The 18,842-nt window shown below is 49.4% G+C and overlaps 1 protein-coding gene across 1 annotated transcript in view; it reads left to right on the forward strand.

The window, feature by feature from the left end:
* The window catches only part of LOC144944673 (BAI1-associated protein 3-like), a 46,677-nt gene extending 28,325 nt beyond the window's left edge, over window positions 1-18,352 (forward strand). Inside the window, exons 18-31 of the mRNA XM_078873032.1 lie at window positions 1,375-1,529; window positions 2,786-2,909; window positions 3,116-3,259; window positions 4,641-4,742; window positions 5,261-5,461; window positions 6,092-6,160; window positions 7,726-7,805; window positions 11,126-11,234; window positions 12,360-12,431; window positions 13,443-13,526; window positions 14,997-15,111; window positions 15,640-15,763; window positions 16,626-16,825; window positions 18,210-18,352. Coding sequence (XP_078729158.1) covers window positions 1,375-1,529; window positions 2,786-2,909; window positions 3,116-3,259; window positions 4,641-4,742; window positions 5,261-5,461; window positions 6,092-6,160; window positions 7,726-7,805; window positions 11,126-11,234; window positions 12,360-12,431; window positions 13,443-13,526; window positions 14,997-15,111; window positions 15,640-15,763; window positions 16,626-16,825; window positions 18,210-18,286 — 1,656 coding nt within the window. The 3' untranslated portion in view covers window positions 18,287-18,352. The remainder of the gene's footprint in view (window positions 1-1,374; window positions 1,530-2,785; window positions 2,910-3,115; window positions 3,260-4,640; window positions 4,743-5,260; window positions 5,462-6,091; window positions 6,161-7,725; window positions 7,806-11,125; window positions 11,235-12,359; window positions 12,432-13,442; window positions 13,527-14,996; window positions 15,112-15,639; window positions 15,764-16,625; window positions 16,826-18,209) is intronic.
* The last annotated feature ends 490 nt before the right edge of the window (window positions 18,353-18,842 follow it).

An 18,842-nucleotide genomic window follows, 5' to 3' on the forward strand; every position in this document is an offset into this window, starting at 1 on the left:
GTCATACATACACACGGTTGTGAGCGATATCTGAACCGGTCCTGGTCCTCATCCACCTTCACCGACCGGAGGGCCGGATTCAAGTAATCTGTGGATCAGTTTTGGCCTGCGTGCCCTGGTTTGGACAGCCATATTTTAGACAATGCATGTGGTGTTCATCTCGGAGCAGTTGATCTGCATCAGGCAATGGCGTGCATTCGTGCCAATGTATCGATTGGGCGTAAGGAGGTGGCTATGCACGCTTGTAACCCAGCACTTTGGAGGCAACGAGGTTTGATGGATCACCGCACAACCGTTTTGAAACTCCCTTCCCGTGGTTGTCGAGGTGCCATACCCTGGCTCGCCAGGAGGAGGCCGTGCGGACATAATGTGGACTCCACCTCCTCCGTCTGTGTGGGATAGAATGTTTCCCCCTCGCACGCTTGTGTTTTCTCAGGACGCTGCAGATTTATCTCACATGTAAACACTCATGAATTGGCCGATGACAATATGGTGTTACTTATTATATAGATGTTAACTACCTCACCTGGTATATAGGAGGTTGTGGGTTCGATCCCAACCCTGACGCCTGTTGTATATTTGGAGTTTGCATGTTCTCCCCGTGGTCGTATGGATTTTTCTCCGGGTCCTCCGGGTTTTCCCTCCACATTGAGAATGAACATCACGCGCTTTGAGCATTTGTCTGTTGTAAAGTCCCACATGATAAGCCACTTCGTTGAGCTATAATTTGTGATAGCCAGGTCGCTTCTGAAAAAGAGCGATATAGTTCAGTGGGCCTCATCTGGTAAAATTAGAACACTTTATAGGACCACAGAGCTTGGGCAACTGTCGTCGAAGGATCATCGCGTTGCTGCCTTCCTGCTTGTCTGTGGTTCCTCGCGCTTCTGAGTAGTTCTCTGTCCACGAGAGCGAGCGAGTGCTGTGCAACGCGGTCCAAGTTCAAATTTCCATCATTTATTATTAAACGTAGGCAACATGACACCACGTTTACTGGACAAAAGTGCAGAGAGAATGCGGATTTGCATCTGTTCAATGCAGCATTGTGGCAGAGTGTCAAGTGTGGATTCAAACTCAGAGTGATTTCCTGCTCGAATAAGCGTTGAGGTGGTGGTGCTCATTTCCTGTTTACAGCTCTGACCCAGCGGTGGAAATTCTATGTTCCTATGACAGGGGCGAGTCTCTCCAGAGAACAGCTGCTGTTGACTTCCCCACAAAGTGGTCTTTATTTTATCGACCCCGGTAGGACGATGGGCTGAGTCAACCCCCGAGCAGGGTTTGCACTCGTGACCTTCCGCTCGGGATTCGCTTGCTCTCCCGCGGAGCCGCCTGGCCGTCTTTAGGTGCCGAATGGACCCCTGATTTGTCGAATTGCAGGTGGCTGACACTGTCCAGCGTGTCGCAGAAGACATGTCCCAGCTGCTCAAGGGCGCCGAGGATGGGCACTATGATTGCGAGGTCGGAGAAATGCTCTTCGTGGTCTACGTCCACCTCAAAGAGCTGCACGGTCTCCATCAGCACGTCACAGACAGGTACTGTGTGTGTGTGTGTGTTGAACTGCTTTCGCGCCATACGTAGCCAACGGTGCTAATCGGAGGTGCTCCTGCCAACTGCTGACGTTGCTGCGGCTGTACCACGGACCGCTTCATTGTAACGTCAGCAAAGTTTCATCCCACCGTCTTCTCGCGTAACGGCCGAACGTCAAAAGTCAAAAAGGCCGCTTCGATATTCTGGGGCGGTTTATCGCTGGCGTTTGTGGAGGCCCCACGCGTGCGGCTCCTCCGTTGAGCGATCTTGCGGGGGGCAGCGGTTGGGGGACGTGGCACCTGTTGTACGTGGCACGTGGTTTGAGACGTGGAGCCGCAGTCGCAATTGAGCGTGAGACGGTGGGCGCGGAGCCCGTTGCGATGTCCCCGTTGCGCTTGTGTGTGGTGCAGGGATTTCTGGTCAGGTCGAAGCCAGGGCACCCTCCAATTAGCACGTACCTCTGATTAACATGCACCTCCGACTAGCACGGTTGGCTGCGTGCAATGCGAAAGAAGTTCAACATGCGCACGTACAGGGCGGCTATTTTGTGGGGTCAGAAATTATTTGTCCATTGTTAACGCTGTAACGGCGGTGGATGTGCATGACTGATTTTGAAGAATAAAAACTACCGTGCTTCATGTTGTATTTATAAACTCTATCAGAAGTGACCGTTTAATATGAATCATATGTAATTAATGGACAGCGTTATGGAATGCAAGAAGCATGAACGACTGTATATTAAATTAAAGTATTGTTATTGGCCTTTCGAGATATGTGTGTATATCACTCGAGTAATTGCACTTACGTAGGGGAAAATATGAATGGTCCAGGTGAAGCTCGCTCTACACTATGAACCTGGAAACCTGTATTCAACTCCCAGGCACGGCTCATATCAGTGGCAAGTGATATTTGGTGCCCCCCTCCCCAGCCACCCCTAGGGTAAGCTAAGTGGTCCATGAATTGGGATCCCAGCCGTCATTGTGTTTTAAGTACTTTTTGAGTTGGGCATTTTCACCTTTTAAGGTTTTTTGTTTTGTTTCCCGGGTCGCTGGTAGACTGGAGTAGACATGCGCCTAGCTAGTAGCCGCAGCCATAGCGAGGCACATACTGGGTGTGGTGTGCCGGGTGTGGAAATTATTTCTCGGGTCGCCGGCACAGAGCTGGTTGAAGCCCCGTGTAACCCGACAACCTATGGTGGGGCTCTGCCCGTCGGCAACCGTGGCCGCACCCTCACAGTGGCTCTGTGCTCAATGCCTTGCAGGGCTACGGAGACGCTGGCTTTGTTCGGCTTTCACAAGTGGTTCCAGCCAGCCATAAACAAGTGGTTCGTGGTCATCCAGCAGAAGATTCACGATCGCATCCGGAAGGCTGTCAGCATAGACTCGGTGACTCCTCTGTTTATTGCGGTATCCCACCTTTCACGGGCACCATCTCCTTCTTCTCCTTCTTTTCCTTTTCTTCTTCTTGCTCCTCCTCCTCAGCTCTATTGACGATCACAAAGCACCAACTCTCACGGTGAAACCCACAATGACCTCTGCGCTGTCGCCCCCCCCCCCACCCCCCGCCTCTTTCCCTGCGCGCCGCGGCTCAGCTGGAGGCGATGGACAGCCTGGTCTTTCACAGCACCTCCGCCGTGGACACGGCCACCTGTCTCTCCCAGCTCGAGAAGTTCTGGCACAATCTGGCGTGGCCCGAGCCACTGGAAGCCTTCGTCCTCGCCACCAAACTCACCCAGGTGAGCGCCGTCACGCGGCCAAGGCGACTGACGTCCAAGACGGCTGACGTCTCCCTTCGCCGAGTCTGAGCAGTTACTCGGATTCAGCCGGAACAATCCGGAATGCTGTTCCGGGAATTATTTTTGGCACCAAGCCACCACACCCATCCCACCTTGGCCTCGTGTTACCTTGTAAAGCATTTTTTCTAGGATTACAGGATTATCGGGGACAATAACATAGGATTATTGCGGCTAGGCACATCCTTGTGGTGTAGTGATAGTACCTTGCGACGATAATCCAGACTCCAAGTGAGCTGAGTAGCATTTCGGTTAAGAAATTAAGCCCTGCTGGTGAGATGCCAACATGCCCCACCAGGAAAAGTGGCTGTGAATTCACTTTTATCTGTCAGGCGATTTTAACCGTCTTGATAGTTCTAATTTGTATCTGCTCTCTTGTTTTATGGGGCAGCACATTATACAGTAACTATCCTGTGCGTGAGTGAATTCTGAACAAATATTATACAAGATGTCTGCGCCTAGACCAAGAGCTGTCTATTTGCAATGTTAAACTTCAGCCAGAGTTTAATGTAAAGTTGTCAGACATTCATTAAGAGTGTCTCTCAAGGTGGCAGCAATAATTATAATCAGCTGTTGAGAGTCATGATTTTGCCGGTTTATCTCGCGGCAAGTCACGAGCCACAAATGAACCACAAAACCTTGCTGATCTCGTCAAGGAGTATAAATCATCACGCAAACTCCAGTCATCCTCACAGCAGCATTTGGCTAACCATCGAACTAAGATGGTCAATGCATTGCTCTTTTAGATGCACTTCTGCGGCTGTCTGGAACGCTTCCGATATTAGGAAGCCACTGGAGCTATGAACTTTTAAATATCGATTGAAAATTTCTTTCAATTGAATTGCTTTTTTGTATTTGGCTCATTGTCCTTCCCCCGCACCTCCGATTAGCATGGTTGGCTACCACGGTGCGAAAGAAGTTCAACATACGTACACTACATACAAGCCTCGGGCAGTGGTGTACTGGTGGAGCGAGTAGTTATCCTCCTGGATTCGCCGTTCATTGATGGTGTCTTCTAACGTGGGGTTACGATTTGCAATGTGGATGAGCCCTCCCACCTCCCCACCCGTTCCTCCTGGCAACTTTCTTGAGCCTACTCTGCTCTTTTGAATCGGGCGGCAAAAACTATGACATATCCTCCTTCACGAATTGCGGCAGGAGGGCCTGGAAGTTTTGGTCACTTGGCATTCGGTGACCACAACGATGGGGGAATCGCATTAAAGGGGGTCCCTGCCTGTGCAACACGTGATCATGGCATCACTGAGCCATGGTGCCATTCCATCATTGACTGTTGGGTTTTTTGGTGGTTCTGTTTTTCGATCAGGACATTTGTGACGCCAGCGTCGCTTATGCCACACTCATCCATCAGAAGCTGGAGCAGTGTTCAGCCGAGCCTGCTGGCAGAGAGAGCAAAGTGTCGTCGCAGGTAATCACAGAACTGAGGTTTGCGAGGTCAAATTCTTGTTGGGGGTGGGCGGTTGACTCAGCCCATCATGCCTCCAGGGTTGATAAACCGCTTTGTGGGGGAAGTCAACAGTGATTGTCCTCTGGATTTACTTGCCCCTTGCTTTGAGAATGTGGAATTTCCACTGCTGGCTCAGGGTTGTGAGATGATGCTAAAGTACATAATGTCATAACTCCTAACCAACCACCGATCAGTCAAGCAGATGTGTATCGTCCGAGCTCGGCTTTCCGCTTGTTAAGCATTTATTCTCTCATGCTCGCACCACGCACTCCTGCGGGCGTCTTCAGAAGATGAAAATGACAACAAACGTACGTACGTCGAACTTCTTTCGCACCGTACGCAGCCAACCGCGATGAAATGCTCAACGCGCAGCCCAATCCGGGGGAAAAAACCCACGCGTGGCTCGCGAGCGTTGAATGTGCTCGCCGTCACCCCCCGCCCTGTTGCGTTATGCGTGGCGACCGCCCGTGCGAGCGCAGCTGTGCGCCGTGGTGGGCGACCTGGACTTCGTGCGGGAGAAGCTGCTGCTGTTCCCCGAGCAGCTGGGCTGGGAGGAGTTCGGGGCGGCGATAGGAGACCACGGCAAGCAGGTGCAGACGGCGCTATACGGGCAGCTGCACGGAGCCCAGGACGACCTCGCCTGCCAAGCCAACGACATCCTTACCAGCGTGCCCACGCGGGTTCGTTGTCAAACGTTCAGACCGTAACTCGTCCGGGGGCTTAATTCGTCACGGATTATTTTACGGGGCATCGCTAACCCCCCCTCCCTCTACCAGACGCCCGGATCCCACCCACCCGCCCACCTGAAGGCAGTACATGACTCATAGCCGCAGCCATAGAAAGATATATACTGGATGTGGTGTGCCGGGTGTAGAAAGGTGCCACGGTGGCAAGATGTTAACTACCTCACCTGGTATGCAGGAGGGCGTGGGTTCGATCCCGACCGTGATGCCCACATATTTGGAGTTTGCATGTCTCTCTCCCCCCGTGGTCACGTGGATTTTTCTCCGGTTCCTCCGGTTTTTTCCTCCACATTTAGAATCAACATCATGCATTTGGAGCATTTAGCTGCAATACATTTCCACAAGATGAGCCACTTTGTTGAGCTGTCATTTGTGGCCAGGTCACTTCTGAAAAAGAGCTGTATAGCTCAATGGGCCTTTCCTGGTAAAATACAAATATTTTCTTTTTTTAATTATAAATTTTTGGTTACTGACCCAGATAGACCCGGCTGAAATGAAGCCCTGCTGTCATGTACTTGTGCTTTCTTTTAATCTGTTCATCCTCGCTTTCTTTCTTTCTTTCTTCAGATGCTTTTGGATCTTAAGCAGCGAGTGGCATCCCTCGTGAATGCACCAGACTACATTCAACCTCCAGAGGTGAAGTCTTCGTCTTATTCTTCTTCTCCTGTTGGGCGGGGTGATGAATGGCGTTCCGTGTAGGTGTCGACGTTGGCGAGCCAGTTCAAGGCTATGGCAGTGATGTTTCCATATTGTCTGAAATGTGCATCCTAAATCCTGGAACTCATGTGCAGCCCATAGTAACACCACCCCCCTCCACCCACAAACCTCCCTGGCCAAGATGCCAGTAAGGTCTATCTGCCCACACGGTTGGCACAGGTGCAGTATGGCTCACGTAACGCTGCCAGCCATGATGTGCACTACTTCAGCAGAACACATGCGTGTGATGTGAACCTCCACTCTGCGTCTGGTCTAAGTCAGTCTTTGGTCCCTGAAACCAGTGCACGGCCTCGCCACTGTGGCCTAGGGAGTCCGCGGGCCTCAGTACTTCAAGGGCTTGTGTCGTCTTTCAAACTGGTCACGTGTAATATCTCAGAATTGTGACCTATGTATGTATGTTGAAATTCTTTTGCACTGTACATAGCCATACTCTTTGGTTCTTTTGGTAAAATCACGTAGTTAGAAAAAAAATGAAATGAAACAAAAGTCACGTAGTTATTTCTAACTACGTGATTTTACTGAAAGAACCAAGAGTATGGATTCCTGCAGTCACGAAAGCTTCAAATCAAGATTGTATATAGCCAACTTTGCTTATCGTAGGTGCGAGGGAAGGATAACGAACTGATTTCTAAAAACTGTTCTCAAGAAATAACTTTTCAATCAGCTCCAGTGGTTTCCTCATTTCAGAAGGAAGAGCGTTCCAGACGGCCACAGAAACGCATCTGAAAGCACGCGATGCAGTGGCCATCTTTGTTCAATGATGACTCGGATAGAACGTACTGGCGAGTTTATTATTTAAATTAACATTTTATCTCCCCGAAATTACATTGGGAGGAGATGTAATGGTATCAATTTGTTTCAAAGAAGTTCCATACTGCAGTTGCAATATTACAACACGAGCTTTGCTTACTGTAGCTAATCAGTAGCCTAGGAGACCCGCCCTTGACTCAGCTTGACGGTAGCCTCGACTTAAAAGGCTGCAGTTCCTTGCCTTGTCTTGGCCTTGTGGCTCGTGGCCTTGAATCCAAGCCTCGTATATTATTGTCGGAACTGATTTTGTAAACAATACAGTCATTCACACACGATTCACGTTACAGGAGGTTGTGGGTTCAATGCCGACCCTGACGCCTGCTGTATATTTGGAGTTTGCGTGTGTCTCTCCCCGTGGTTGTCACGTGGATTTTTCTCCAGGCCCTCCGGGTTTTCCCTCCACGTTTAGAATGAACATCACGTGTTTAGAGTATTTGTTTTCTATAAATGTCCACGTGATGAGCCACTTCGTTGAGCTATCAGTTGTGGCCAGGTCGCTTCTGAAATAAAAGCTGTATAGCTCAGTGGGCCTTACCTGGTAAAATAAAAATAGTAACAAAATAGTCGTACTTTGTGCGTGTGATGTTAAGTGCAGGAATCAATCTGTTTATTCATATCAATTAATAAATAACAGAAGCGTGAATTAAAAAAATATTGTCTACAACTATTTGCAGGCTCTGTCACCGCTGATTGAGTATCTTGAAGCAAGCCTCTTCACATTCAACCAAAGACTCTCGAACGAGCGGTGCATCAGGTATTCGTCATTCTCACCTTTAAACGTTTTTTTTCAGTGCAATACTCATTACCTGTGTAGTAGTCACTTCAGAGACACCAATAGTAGGAGGCACACACGTCGATTCTACACTTCACAGTACAGGTGATAACAACACACGGGTCAGGATGGCCGGCACGCTGCCTGACCCACAATGCCGAGGAGGTGAAGCCGGGGACGAAGACTTGCGTAGACGATGGGTTCCATTCCAAACGACAGCCCCGACCCAGCGTCAGGACCTCCCTTTTATCCTCCTACCAGAAGGTTCTGGGCTTCGCCCCACGTGTCCCCTCTGTCACCTTTACCCTACATCCCTTACTCCGGCCTATCACCTTCCCTGTTGGCAGACCGGCTGCAGTGTCCTCAGATCCCTCTCTGCCGGCAACTACGCGCTCCAGTGGGACATTTCACCTGCCCTGCTGGTAGACCGGGCTACTACACCCACAATCCCGCTCTCTACCAGTAACCAGCGCTACGCGCCCTAGTAACCCATTCTATGTTGCTACATCTGTAATCGCAATATCAATTATGATACGGCTCTGAAAATATTGAATTCAAACTGGGGTGCTCTCCTTTGTGCCATGAATAGAAATCAATTCCACGTCAAGCGTGTTTACATTTCGGAATGACATGTCATGTGCTAGGTATTGCTATCAAGTGTGAATGAAAATGCATTGTGCCAGTATATTTCCCAGCATTTGAACATGTCATGTATGCATACATGCCATTTTATTCATATGCCCTTCTGTCATGAAAACCGTTCATTTTGCGCAGTGACCTACAACCACACAAAGACAAAGATCCCCCGCATAGCCTTTACAGACTGTTGGGGCAGGTGCTATTAGCGAGCACCTATGAAGACCAGCACGGTACACGAGGGAGTGGGTGGCCAGCACCACGCCCGACCGCCTTTGTCTCCCCTGTGGCAATGTTTTTACACACTGCATCAGGCACTCATTTGAGGCTGATTCGACCTAGGGTAGGCCCAGGACTGGTTCAGATAATCGTCACTGGTGTTGGCCGTGAGCGGAAATCGAACTCGGGTCGCCAGGTTCATAGCATGGCGCGCTAACCGCTACACTACCGCTCCCACACACAACAACACACTTTATTACTTCGCATCCCGCACGGATGCTCCTCACTCTTAACACAACGCACCTCTTGCTCCAAACTCTCTCTCTTACTTCGCTAGCCTGTCACTTAACACTCCGCTAGCCTGTCAGCCTTCTCTCACACCTCCAACCTCGTCCGTGCCCCCAGCGGGGGATCAGCCAACACCGCTGGGGAGGACGAGGTGTGGAGGGCGAGGTCCCAGGCTTCTTGTCTCTGGCTCTTGTCCTATTCGTTCCTTCAGCTCCAACCAACTCAACCCATGTTCTCCGCACACCCCTTTATATCCCCCTCCTCATGAAGGGTCCTCAGTTGCCTCCTATTAAGCCCGCGTCTCGGTGGCACCTCCTGCACGTGCTTTCTCTCCCTTATCGTCTCCATCTCCCGTCTCTCCAGCATCTACTTTTGCTAGCTTGCACCTGGCTGTCTCCAAATGCACCCACCTAATTACCGCTTCTTCCCTCAATTGCTGGCGCTTCTCTGGCGGCTGTTCCATGTCCTAACGCTTGCACCTGCTCGCCCTGAAATGCACACGCTGTTTGCAAACCCCGCGCGTGAATGCATTCGCTGTTTGCAACCCTGCACGCGTTACGCCACTACACATGTGTAATGAGGACTTGGCACATTTCTCTTAGGATGGCACTTTATTGAAGACACGTTCACTTGACATGAGCTAGAGACCCCACCGCAACAGCCACGAGTCTCCCGCGCATCTCCCTTTTATACCAACCGAGGCCACGCCCCCCTTCTCGATCATTGTCGCTGACTCTGGACGCTCGCTCCACCGGCAGACTCCACCGTCCTCTCCCCTCACCTGACCACGCTCCCTTCTTGATCATTCCCGTAGCCACCAGTCCCTTCACACTCACAGCTGATACCCCCGTGGCCACTAGTCCATTCACACTGTAGGCTGACTCCCCTGTCATTACCTCCCGTAGCCAATAGTCCACTCACAGCGCATACAGGCTGTACTCTTATTACACGTATTCATTTGTACCATGCGTATTGTTTCCATTAATTTCTGCTTACAAACTGTAAGTTATGGGTCTACGTCACGAGTTACTGAGATCACTCTATTCTGTGGACTTGATAAATCCTTATCTTGTAATCCTCCCTCACACTGCAGTTGTCTTATTTGTTTTGATGAAGCAATGTGTGATGACGAACACTTGTGTTGCGATCGAAATGTTATAGTTTTTTGGTATTTTTTGTTATTTTATTTGAACCTATCTACGTGACTTTACCGTAAGACCCAAATAACATGAATAAGAAAAATAGGCTTTACCCTTTCTGGCAATAACACAGGAGGTGTTAAGATGTTCAAACACTGAACAGACACACCTATTGCAAGGCATCAAGGGTTTGTTTTGATAATTTAAATACAAAATCGCCATTGTGTATTATTGCCATTTGTATTTTTGGTCATATATCCTCACCTATTTACATATTAGCGCCATAGTCACCCTATGTCCGTTTAATGCTGCTGTATCTTAATTCTATAATTGCACTATTATGAGTCTAAAAATAACCCGCTCGAACCAACTTGCGCTGGAGGGAATTTAATATTGAACTTTAAGTTGTCATTGCTTTACGTTTGTGCCAATTTGTTTTATTTCACGTGCAAAACAGTTGTTTTTGTTCTGATTTCTATTTGCTTTATTACTTTTATGGTACTTTAATTCATTTTGCCTTCGTTATATTGGTGGCCCAGTTCATTCTCTGAAAATTATACTGTCCCTGCCGTCTGTTGAGTTCTACAGCATGTTGTGTTGAACTTATCCATAATAGAGGTTTTTTGGGTCAGATGGCGTAAATATAGATGTGTTGTTTAACCCGCCACCACCTGACACAGCCATTTAGTAAGGGTTGTCATGTAAAAAAACATGTCAATTCATTATTAGTTCAGCACCACTTGGTGGAGTTGGTGGAGTAAACCCACTACAACATTTACAATTCGAGTACCGTGACATTTCGCCGGTAATTACAACCAGCCTCATCAGGCAACAGACAGAATTGTGGAGAAATCCTCTTCCTGTTTCGGTGTTTAGAGGAGAGATCAATGTGACGTCGTCACTTGTGAGCCAATCAGGTGCGAGGACCGGGTGGTGGGGGGGGGTTAATGTATTCATACAAATTAAAGTGGGTATCTATTATTGGTTGGGTCATTCACAGTTAATCTTGTTTCCCATCAGGATAATGCAGACAGTGTGGACGGCTCTTCTAGACATTTTCACGGACGCCGTTCGGGGTCGCCAGTCCCACTGTGTGTCGTTTGACGTCCGTTTCCATTACTCGCTGCTGGTAAGTAAAGTAGAGCGAGTGAGTAAAACTCATTTGTATAAAGCGCCATTCACACAAGGCCTCACAGCGCTTTACAACACGATCCCAGTAAGAACCCTTACGTGAAAACTCAGAGGAAAACAGCCTTACACAGATGGATATGCAGGAGAAAATACACGTGTTTTCAGACGAGCCTTAAAAACCTCGACTGACAGAGCGTCCGTCACTGACTGGAGCAAGACGTTCCTCAAACGAGGCGCCTGACTGCTGAATTCTCTATCACCCATTGAACATAGGTTTGTCCTTGGTACACTCAGAGGTGACCGGATTTGGTGGATTTCAGTTTCCCGAACCGGGGCCGCATACGGTTTCAGCAAATCTCCCAGATATAGTGGAGCTACTAACCCTTTCAGGGCCTTGAAGGACAAGACAAGAACTTAAAATTCGATCCGGTGTTTTACTAGAACCGTACAGGCCAGCAGCAGCACTCACAAAAGGCACCCTGATATACCCACTATGGTTTTTTCTTTATTTCTCTCTCAATAACGATCTTATAATTAATTTTGGAAAGCCGATTAAATAAAAATACGGACTTAAATTGACAGTGGCGTACAAAACACAAGCCAAGCAAGCGTAACCACTGCAATTATAACCGCCCGCGTCATAACGGGAAGAAAAAAAACGTACGCTAATATTTCAGGCAGTCTGGTTGCGGTGGAGGGCCACCGTCGACAATGCTCGTCTACTAAGGAAGGGTGCTTCCATTAGCGGAGAGATATTGAAAATGTCTCATGGCGACGCGATCTCCAAATGCGGCGAGTTGGGAAAACGTGTACTGGCTTCAAGTAAAACTCAAGGGAAAAGGTTTATTATGGAACCTAACCCCCCCCCCCCCCCCAATAAAAAGGAACCGGGGGACAGCAGTATGAGGGACTGGATTATTTAATGGCATTTGTATATAAATAAGGCGGAGCGGTGTCAAAACCCGTCCTGTAAACACCGTCGTCGCGAACAGCAACGGCGTCTGCTCTGGGAGGCTTTCCCCAGGGCTCCGTCAAACGATGTTATATACGAAGGTCGTTTTTAGTTGTTGACCGATTTCGCCGAACGATTTGGGGGGGGGGGGGTGTCGTGTGACGCGTGAAGGCGCTGCGCGAGACGTTCCACGCGGGTGGGGAAGGACTGCTGCCGGCGGTGCTGGACAGCGACGAGTTTCAGGTGAGCCGCTTCCGCCGTCGTCGTCAAGCACACGCGCGCACCGTCACGTTCAGTTCACATGGTGGCGTCATCATTCACGCGCCGACATCTGGGCTTGCCGCGGTGGTGAAATGTTGACTAACACGTTTTGGTATACAGGTTGTGGGTTTGATCCCAAACCTGACGCCTGCTGTATATTTGGAGTTTGCGGTGTCTGTCTCTCTCCCCGTGGTCGCGTGGATTTTTCTCCGGGTCCTCCGGTTTTTCCCTCCACGTTTAGAATCAACGTCACGCGTTTTGGAGTATTTGGCTGCTGTCAATGTCCATGGGATAAGCCACTTCGTTGAGCTGTCATTCGTGGTCAGGTCACTTGTGAAAAAGAAACTACATAGGTCAGTGGGCCTTACCTGGCAAATAAAAAAATGAATGCATCTCGCACTTGCCGAGCAACAGCAGACAAGTGAGAGGACAGGAGCCACTTGGTGATGAGCCGCTCTGTGGCTCTCAATAAACGAGGTGTTTGTTTACGTGGTGTTAATTCACGTGAGAGGTAACCGGAGCACTCGGAGAAAACCCAAGCGTGCGAGGGGGCAACGCTCTATCCCAGACAGAAGGGACTGAAGGAGAGATTAATCCACCACCTTGCCCTAGCGCCTTCTGGTAGGCAAGAGTATTGCTGCTCCTGGATGCCCACGGGAAGGGGAGTTTCGTAACATTTGTGTGGTGATCCACCAACCCTCGCTACCTCCACAGTGCTGGATTACAGGCGTGCGCCCGCCACAGCCCGGTATTCATTCCATGCGGCGGCCCAGAATATATTTTGTTCAATTGTTTCTTCACTGCGTATGTTTTCGCGGTGGCGCTAGTACAGCTTTACAAAGTGTTTTCAGATTGTCCAACGTTTTCGCTTCACCTGCTGGACCTTCTTCAGGAGCTGAATTAGGTTTCGGAAGATGCTCCCGGCACGTGGACTCGCCGTGGCTCCGTGCAAATCGGCGAAACATTTGCTCCGCTGCCGTCGCTCTCTCACAGGTGCTGGAAAAGAAACTCCGTCTCAAGACGTTGTCCACGGTGGAGCTCATCGAGGAGTTCTACCTGGAGAGGATAAAAGAGCAGGTTTGTTTGTCACATCCGCGGGGGCGGGGGTCCGAGACATATTCCCTGGCGTCTACAAACTAAGTTGCCTCTGTGGTAGCAGTTACATTGGAGAAACCAAATGACATGTCTCGGACCGCATCCGTGAACACAAAGCAGACCTAAAACACGGTAGGACCAACACCTCAGCCGTGGCAGACCACTGTTATTATTCAGTGGGCTCACATGACATTGACTTCTCCAAGATTGAGGTTCTCTGCAAGCCATCCGGCTACCATGAGAGATTCGTTCATGAGGCTATCCACATATACAAACACAGAGACATTTTCAACCGAGAAGATGGATTCTGGCTTAGCAATCATTGGAAGGATGTGATAAACCATTTCGGGTCTTATTTGATTGTGTTCACGTTTACGGTGACTTTCAGACCGCATTCCATTCTCCTCTCCCCCTCCTCCATTCTGAGCATAGATGGACTCGTCCGTCTGAACAACCACCAGTTGCTGTCCGTGGTGGTAACGTTAAGAAAAAAACACCACTTTTTTCAAAAAATGTCTTGCTGTGGTTTTCACACCTGATGATGATTGCTTGTGTTGCAATCGAAACGTCGTGAGAATTTTATTGTTTTATTTTTATTCTTGTATTATTTCCCTTCTACGTGACTTTACCGAAAGAACCAAGAATATAGATTACAAAAATGTCGAGATTTGAATTCCATTCGACTGCTTCAGGAGTAGCCGCGTGGATTTGTTTCAGATCGCTGTTGAATGATCCGATTGGGCGGTCGTTCGCGAGATGTTGCACGGTCTGAGATGACGCAACACCACCACAGTCACAAACTGGACTCTCGTTCATTTTCCATTGATGGAGAAAGTGTCCTCACATCTTCCATGGAGTGTCCAAAGCTGTGAGGGGAGAGATAAAGCACCTTATGCGTTTACGAGGTGATGGTCGCTGCGTGAGATAGACGGCACGACGGTGAGGACAAGACTCACCCAATAAAGAGATGTCCTGCTCAGTCGAGCACTGACGAGTCGGTGCTCATCTCTCGTTTAAACCCCGAGCCAGTGGTGGAAATTCCTCATTCCTATGGCAGGTGGCAAGTCTCTTCATAGGACGAACACTGTTGACTCTCACAGAAAGTAGTACTAGTTTTACCATCCCCAGTGGGATGATGAGCTGAGTCAACCCCACCCTCCTGCCAACCAGGATTTGGACTCACAGCATTTCGACTGCAAGCTACTCCAACCTATCCACTTGGGTGTGGTTGATATTCGTTAGCGACTGCGAGCTACTCCAACCTAGCCACTTGGGTGTGGTTGATATTCGTTAGCGACTGCGAGCTACTCCAACCTAGCCACCCGGCCGTGGTTGATATTCGTTAGCGACTGCGAGCTACTCCAACCTAGCCACTTGGGTGTGGTTGATATTCGTTAGCGACTGTGAGCCGCCCGGCTGTTGCCGACCGCGAAGTGCCCCCTGTGCCTGCAGGAGCTGTGTCACCAAAGCGGCCTGGGGGAGTTGAGGGTGCGCTGCTGGCACGCGGAGAGCAGGCTGCACGTGGAGGTGCTCAACGGAACGGGGCTGCCGGCGATGGACTCCAACGGTGAGCAGGGCTAGCGCCATCGTGCGAGACCCGCCCTGGCTCCACCCTGCCCCGTCGCGTGGGGTCTACTGTGCCAGGGGCGGTGGCCGAAGGGGCACCGATCTGACCAGTGCGCAGTAAAGCACGGTTTAGTGACCTTCCACGATCTTTGTCCAGCCGTGGATTGACTTCAGCATTTTCTTGCTGTGGTTGTTCCACCTGATGAAGATTGCTTGTGTTGCGATCGAAACGTAGTGATTTGTTTTATTTGATTTTATTTCTACCTACGTGACTTTACCGAAAGAACCAAAGAGTATAGAGTAAGATGATGCTACTTTCATGTTTTTTTTGTGTGCACGAATGCAGTACAGACACACATAATCTAAACTACAAGTAGTTCCACCTTGATCACGAGAGGCCGTGACCTACAACCAAAGCCGGTGTGTCTTCATAGGTGCTCGCTAATAGCACTTGCCCCAACAGTATGTTGAAGGCTATACAGGGATCTTTGTCTTTGCTACGACGGCGCGTTCTGTGTGGCACCCGCAGGCCTGAGCGACCCCTTCGTGACGTTGGATCTCTGCCCGCATCACCACTTCCCGCTCGCCAAAAGCGCGCGCACACAAACCCAAAGCAACACTCTGAACCCCATCTTCGGCGAGACGTTTGAATTGTAAGTTTGGCAACTTAACACGCTGTAGGCTTTCGCGAGAAATGTTGTTCGTAATAAAACATTTTTTGTGTTATATCGCGTAAATACCTACCACCACCCGACACGGCCAATTAGTTAGGTTGGTCACGTCAACAAAACGTGCCTGTTAGTTATTAGTTCAGCACACCGGTGTGATGGAGAGTAAACCCACAACATTTACAATTCGAGTACGATGTTTCACTGGTGGTTACAACCAGCTTCATCAGGCGATTTGCCCAGTTTATTTTTGTTTTTTGTTTGTGTATGGTTTGTGGAGATAAGTTTACTTAAATAAAACATAATATGCCACACAAATGGTATAATATACAAATGATGAGTATCTCGATTCTACATGGTTGTTCTTCATCAAAGAAATTGGAGAAACCTTATGAGCATCGTAGTGGATTTGCCCCATGGTGATGTTTTAAGTGGCTGGGTGGTTTGGAGGTAGGGCGCTCACCACTCACAATAATTGGAACTCCACGCGTTCATGAATTGAGTAAAAAGCAGTCAGTGGCCACTTGTGCAACTCAACTAGCTGATGATAAATATTTATTGTTGCATTTTTCAGAATACCAGTTTAATGCACTCACCAGCTTAAAGTACATGTACGTACGTATGTTGAACTTCTTTCGCACCGTACGTAGCCAACCGTGCTAATCGGAGGTGCGGGGGGCGTGGACAACAAACTAAACACAACAAGCAGTTCTTAAGAAATTATACTTTCAATCTCGACAATGTGAAAGCGCACGGCTCCAGTGGCTCAAACCAGCCTGACATGAGCGTTGTCGGTCATCCAAATGTCCCGTGGGCGAAAACCAACTCCGCGCTGCTTTCCCAAAAGCTCCGTCAGCGAGGTGCAGTGCCGGAGCCGCTCGGCCTGCGTCCTGATGACGGTCATGGACTTCGACCTCTTCACGGCCAACGACTACATCGGGCAGACGGTGCTCCGCCTCGACGACCTGGCCTGCGTGGAGACGCGGGAGGCCCCGCCGGAACTGCCCCAGCGCAGCCTGCCTCTCATGGACAAAAGTCTGCATGCAGGTGCACGCTACCCCTCACCCCTGTGCCCCTTCCCCCCCTCTCCTTCTTCTTTCGTATGGCTGATGGGAGATGCAGAGCAACGGCGACAATTTCACATCCAGGCGGTCAAGCCACAGACAACCGGGTCAGGAAGCAGCAGCGGAGTGTATCATCATCGCTGTGATGTCTCCTTCGTATTTGTTGCATCTGGGAATTGCTTCGTTATGCGCTGTACGGTCTGTTAGGTTCTTTAGCTATTTACGTCGAGAGAATGAGGACGCTGCCGTGGTGTAGTGGTTGGCGCACTGCGCTCACAGCAGTCGGGACGCTGCTGGTTTGATGCGGCAGCTGATGCAACGGTGCAAGCTTCTTAACTCTCCCCCATCCGCACCCCCCTCACCGCCACCCCCCGCCACCTCTGTCCACCCAGCGGTGCGGATGGGTGCACCACACCGCGTGTGGCGGGGGTCACGTGTGGCCGCTCTGACCTCTTCAGAATCAGAATCTTGCTTGAAACTGGAGGAATTCTTGAAGCTCCTTTTGAAAATAAATCTGACCGCTGCGAAAGAGTGGGGTCAAAAAGCCCTCTAGAGCGGTCCTCTACGGCTCCTGTCGTGTTGAGGCCAGGCTTCGTGCTTGATCTTGAAGCTGTACTTTCCCTCGAACGTTCCCTCCCCTTGTGCTGTTTACCATTTTATATCTTTCCAGTCCCCTTTCTCGAATGTTCCCTCACCCTATTTCCCTTAGCCAATCCCTGTCCTTCCCCTCTAACGGATCCCAACCTTCGCTGCTGGGTTTTAAACTCTGTTTCCCGCCTATTCTCATTGAAAACTCTTTCTCCAATCACTTCAAAAGCCCTGTCTCCCGGCTAATCCCTGTGGAGGCCTCTTTCCTACAATCGGAGAACTCGGTCTATCTTTGAATAACCGTTAGACTGTACATTGGCTTGGGGTTATTTTCGGTCATTACGTATGGTAACAATAAAAACACAAAAACAACCCACGATGACTGATATTGCGTGGAGAGGCCTTCATTGGTGGATTGAGATTTGACTGGAATTAAATATGTATCCATGAAAGGCAGCCCAGCAAGAATAAGTGAATGTCCCAGGCACATAGCACATCGAGTGACCCAGGAAACACTTTAAGATTTCAGGTCAGAGGTTTTTTTTTATGTATGTATGTGGACATTCTTTCGCATCGTACGTAGCCAACCATGCGAGGTGGAATACATTGAACTGTGGCTTAAAAACGTAAGATCAACAGAGTACACTCCCGTGTTTTGCACACTGCAGGTTATTAAGTCTGTGAAAGGGGGAGATGTAAAATGACAAGAGTTTAAGGATATGCTTGCTCTATGCGGAAGAAGTTCACACATCTCATGTTTTTTTTTCTCTCTCTCTCAGATATCGATATACTCAAGATTTTGGAAGAAAGAAGCGATGAAAAATATGTGCAAGAACTTCTTAAGAAGTGGAAATAGCCACAGCACCTTCGCACGAAGCAATTGCAGAATGTGAAAATGTATACAGTGTACGGGAATGAAAAATGCCGCATTTCCCAGTTGTCAATTTTACGACGACAAAATAAATTGCCAAGATGTGTATCCAAATATGCGTTGGGGAAAAGTATATCCCTTGAAAGCAAAGCGTGGAGACAGCAAATTGGGGGTGGGAGAGCTCCCTCCTCCCTCCTGTGCCTCCTCCCTCCTGTGCTGCGTCGTTCCCTCCGCTCAGCTTGGTCCACCTCCTGACTGGTCATCGCCCCATGGAAAGCTTCCCAGCCGAGTTGTCCTCCGACTAGGTAGGCCTGACCCAGTTTTCTAATCGTCATCCAGCCCGTGGATTTAACCAGTGCAGGGGGGTTTGGCAACGAAACTACCGAGAAGAGCCATTTTTTTCTTTCGAATTGGGCAAAAAAATAAACCCCTCAATATTTCAAAAGCCGCAATGTACTGGTGAAGAATACGAGACGGACAGCCCTTAATACATGAAGTGACGAAGCGGTCCTCGAAGAGCCGCACGCGGCTACGGAGCCGC

This window comes from Lampetra fluviatilis, chromosome 35, assembly GCF_964198595.1.
Source record: "Lampetra fluviatilis chromosome 35, kcLamFluv1.1, whole genome shotgun sequence".
In the NCBI taxonomy this organism is placed as follows: Eukaryota; Metazoa; Chordata; class Hyperoartia; order Petromyzontiformes; family Petromyzontidae; genus Lampetra; species Lampetra fluviatilis.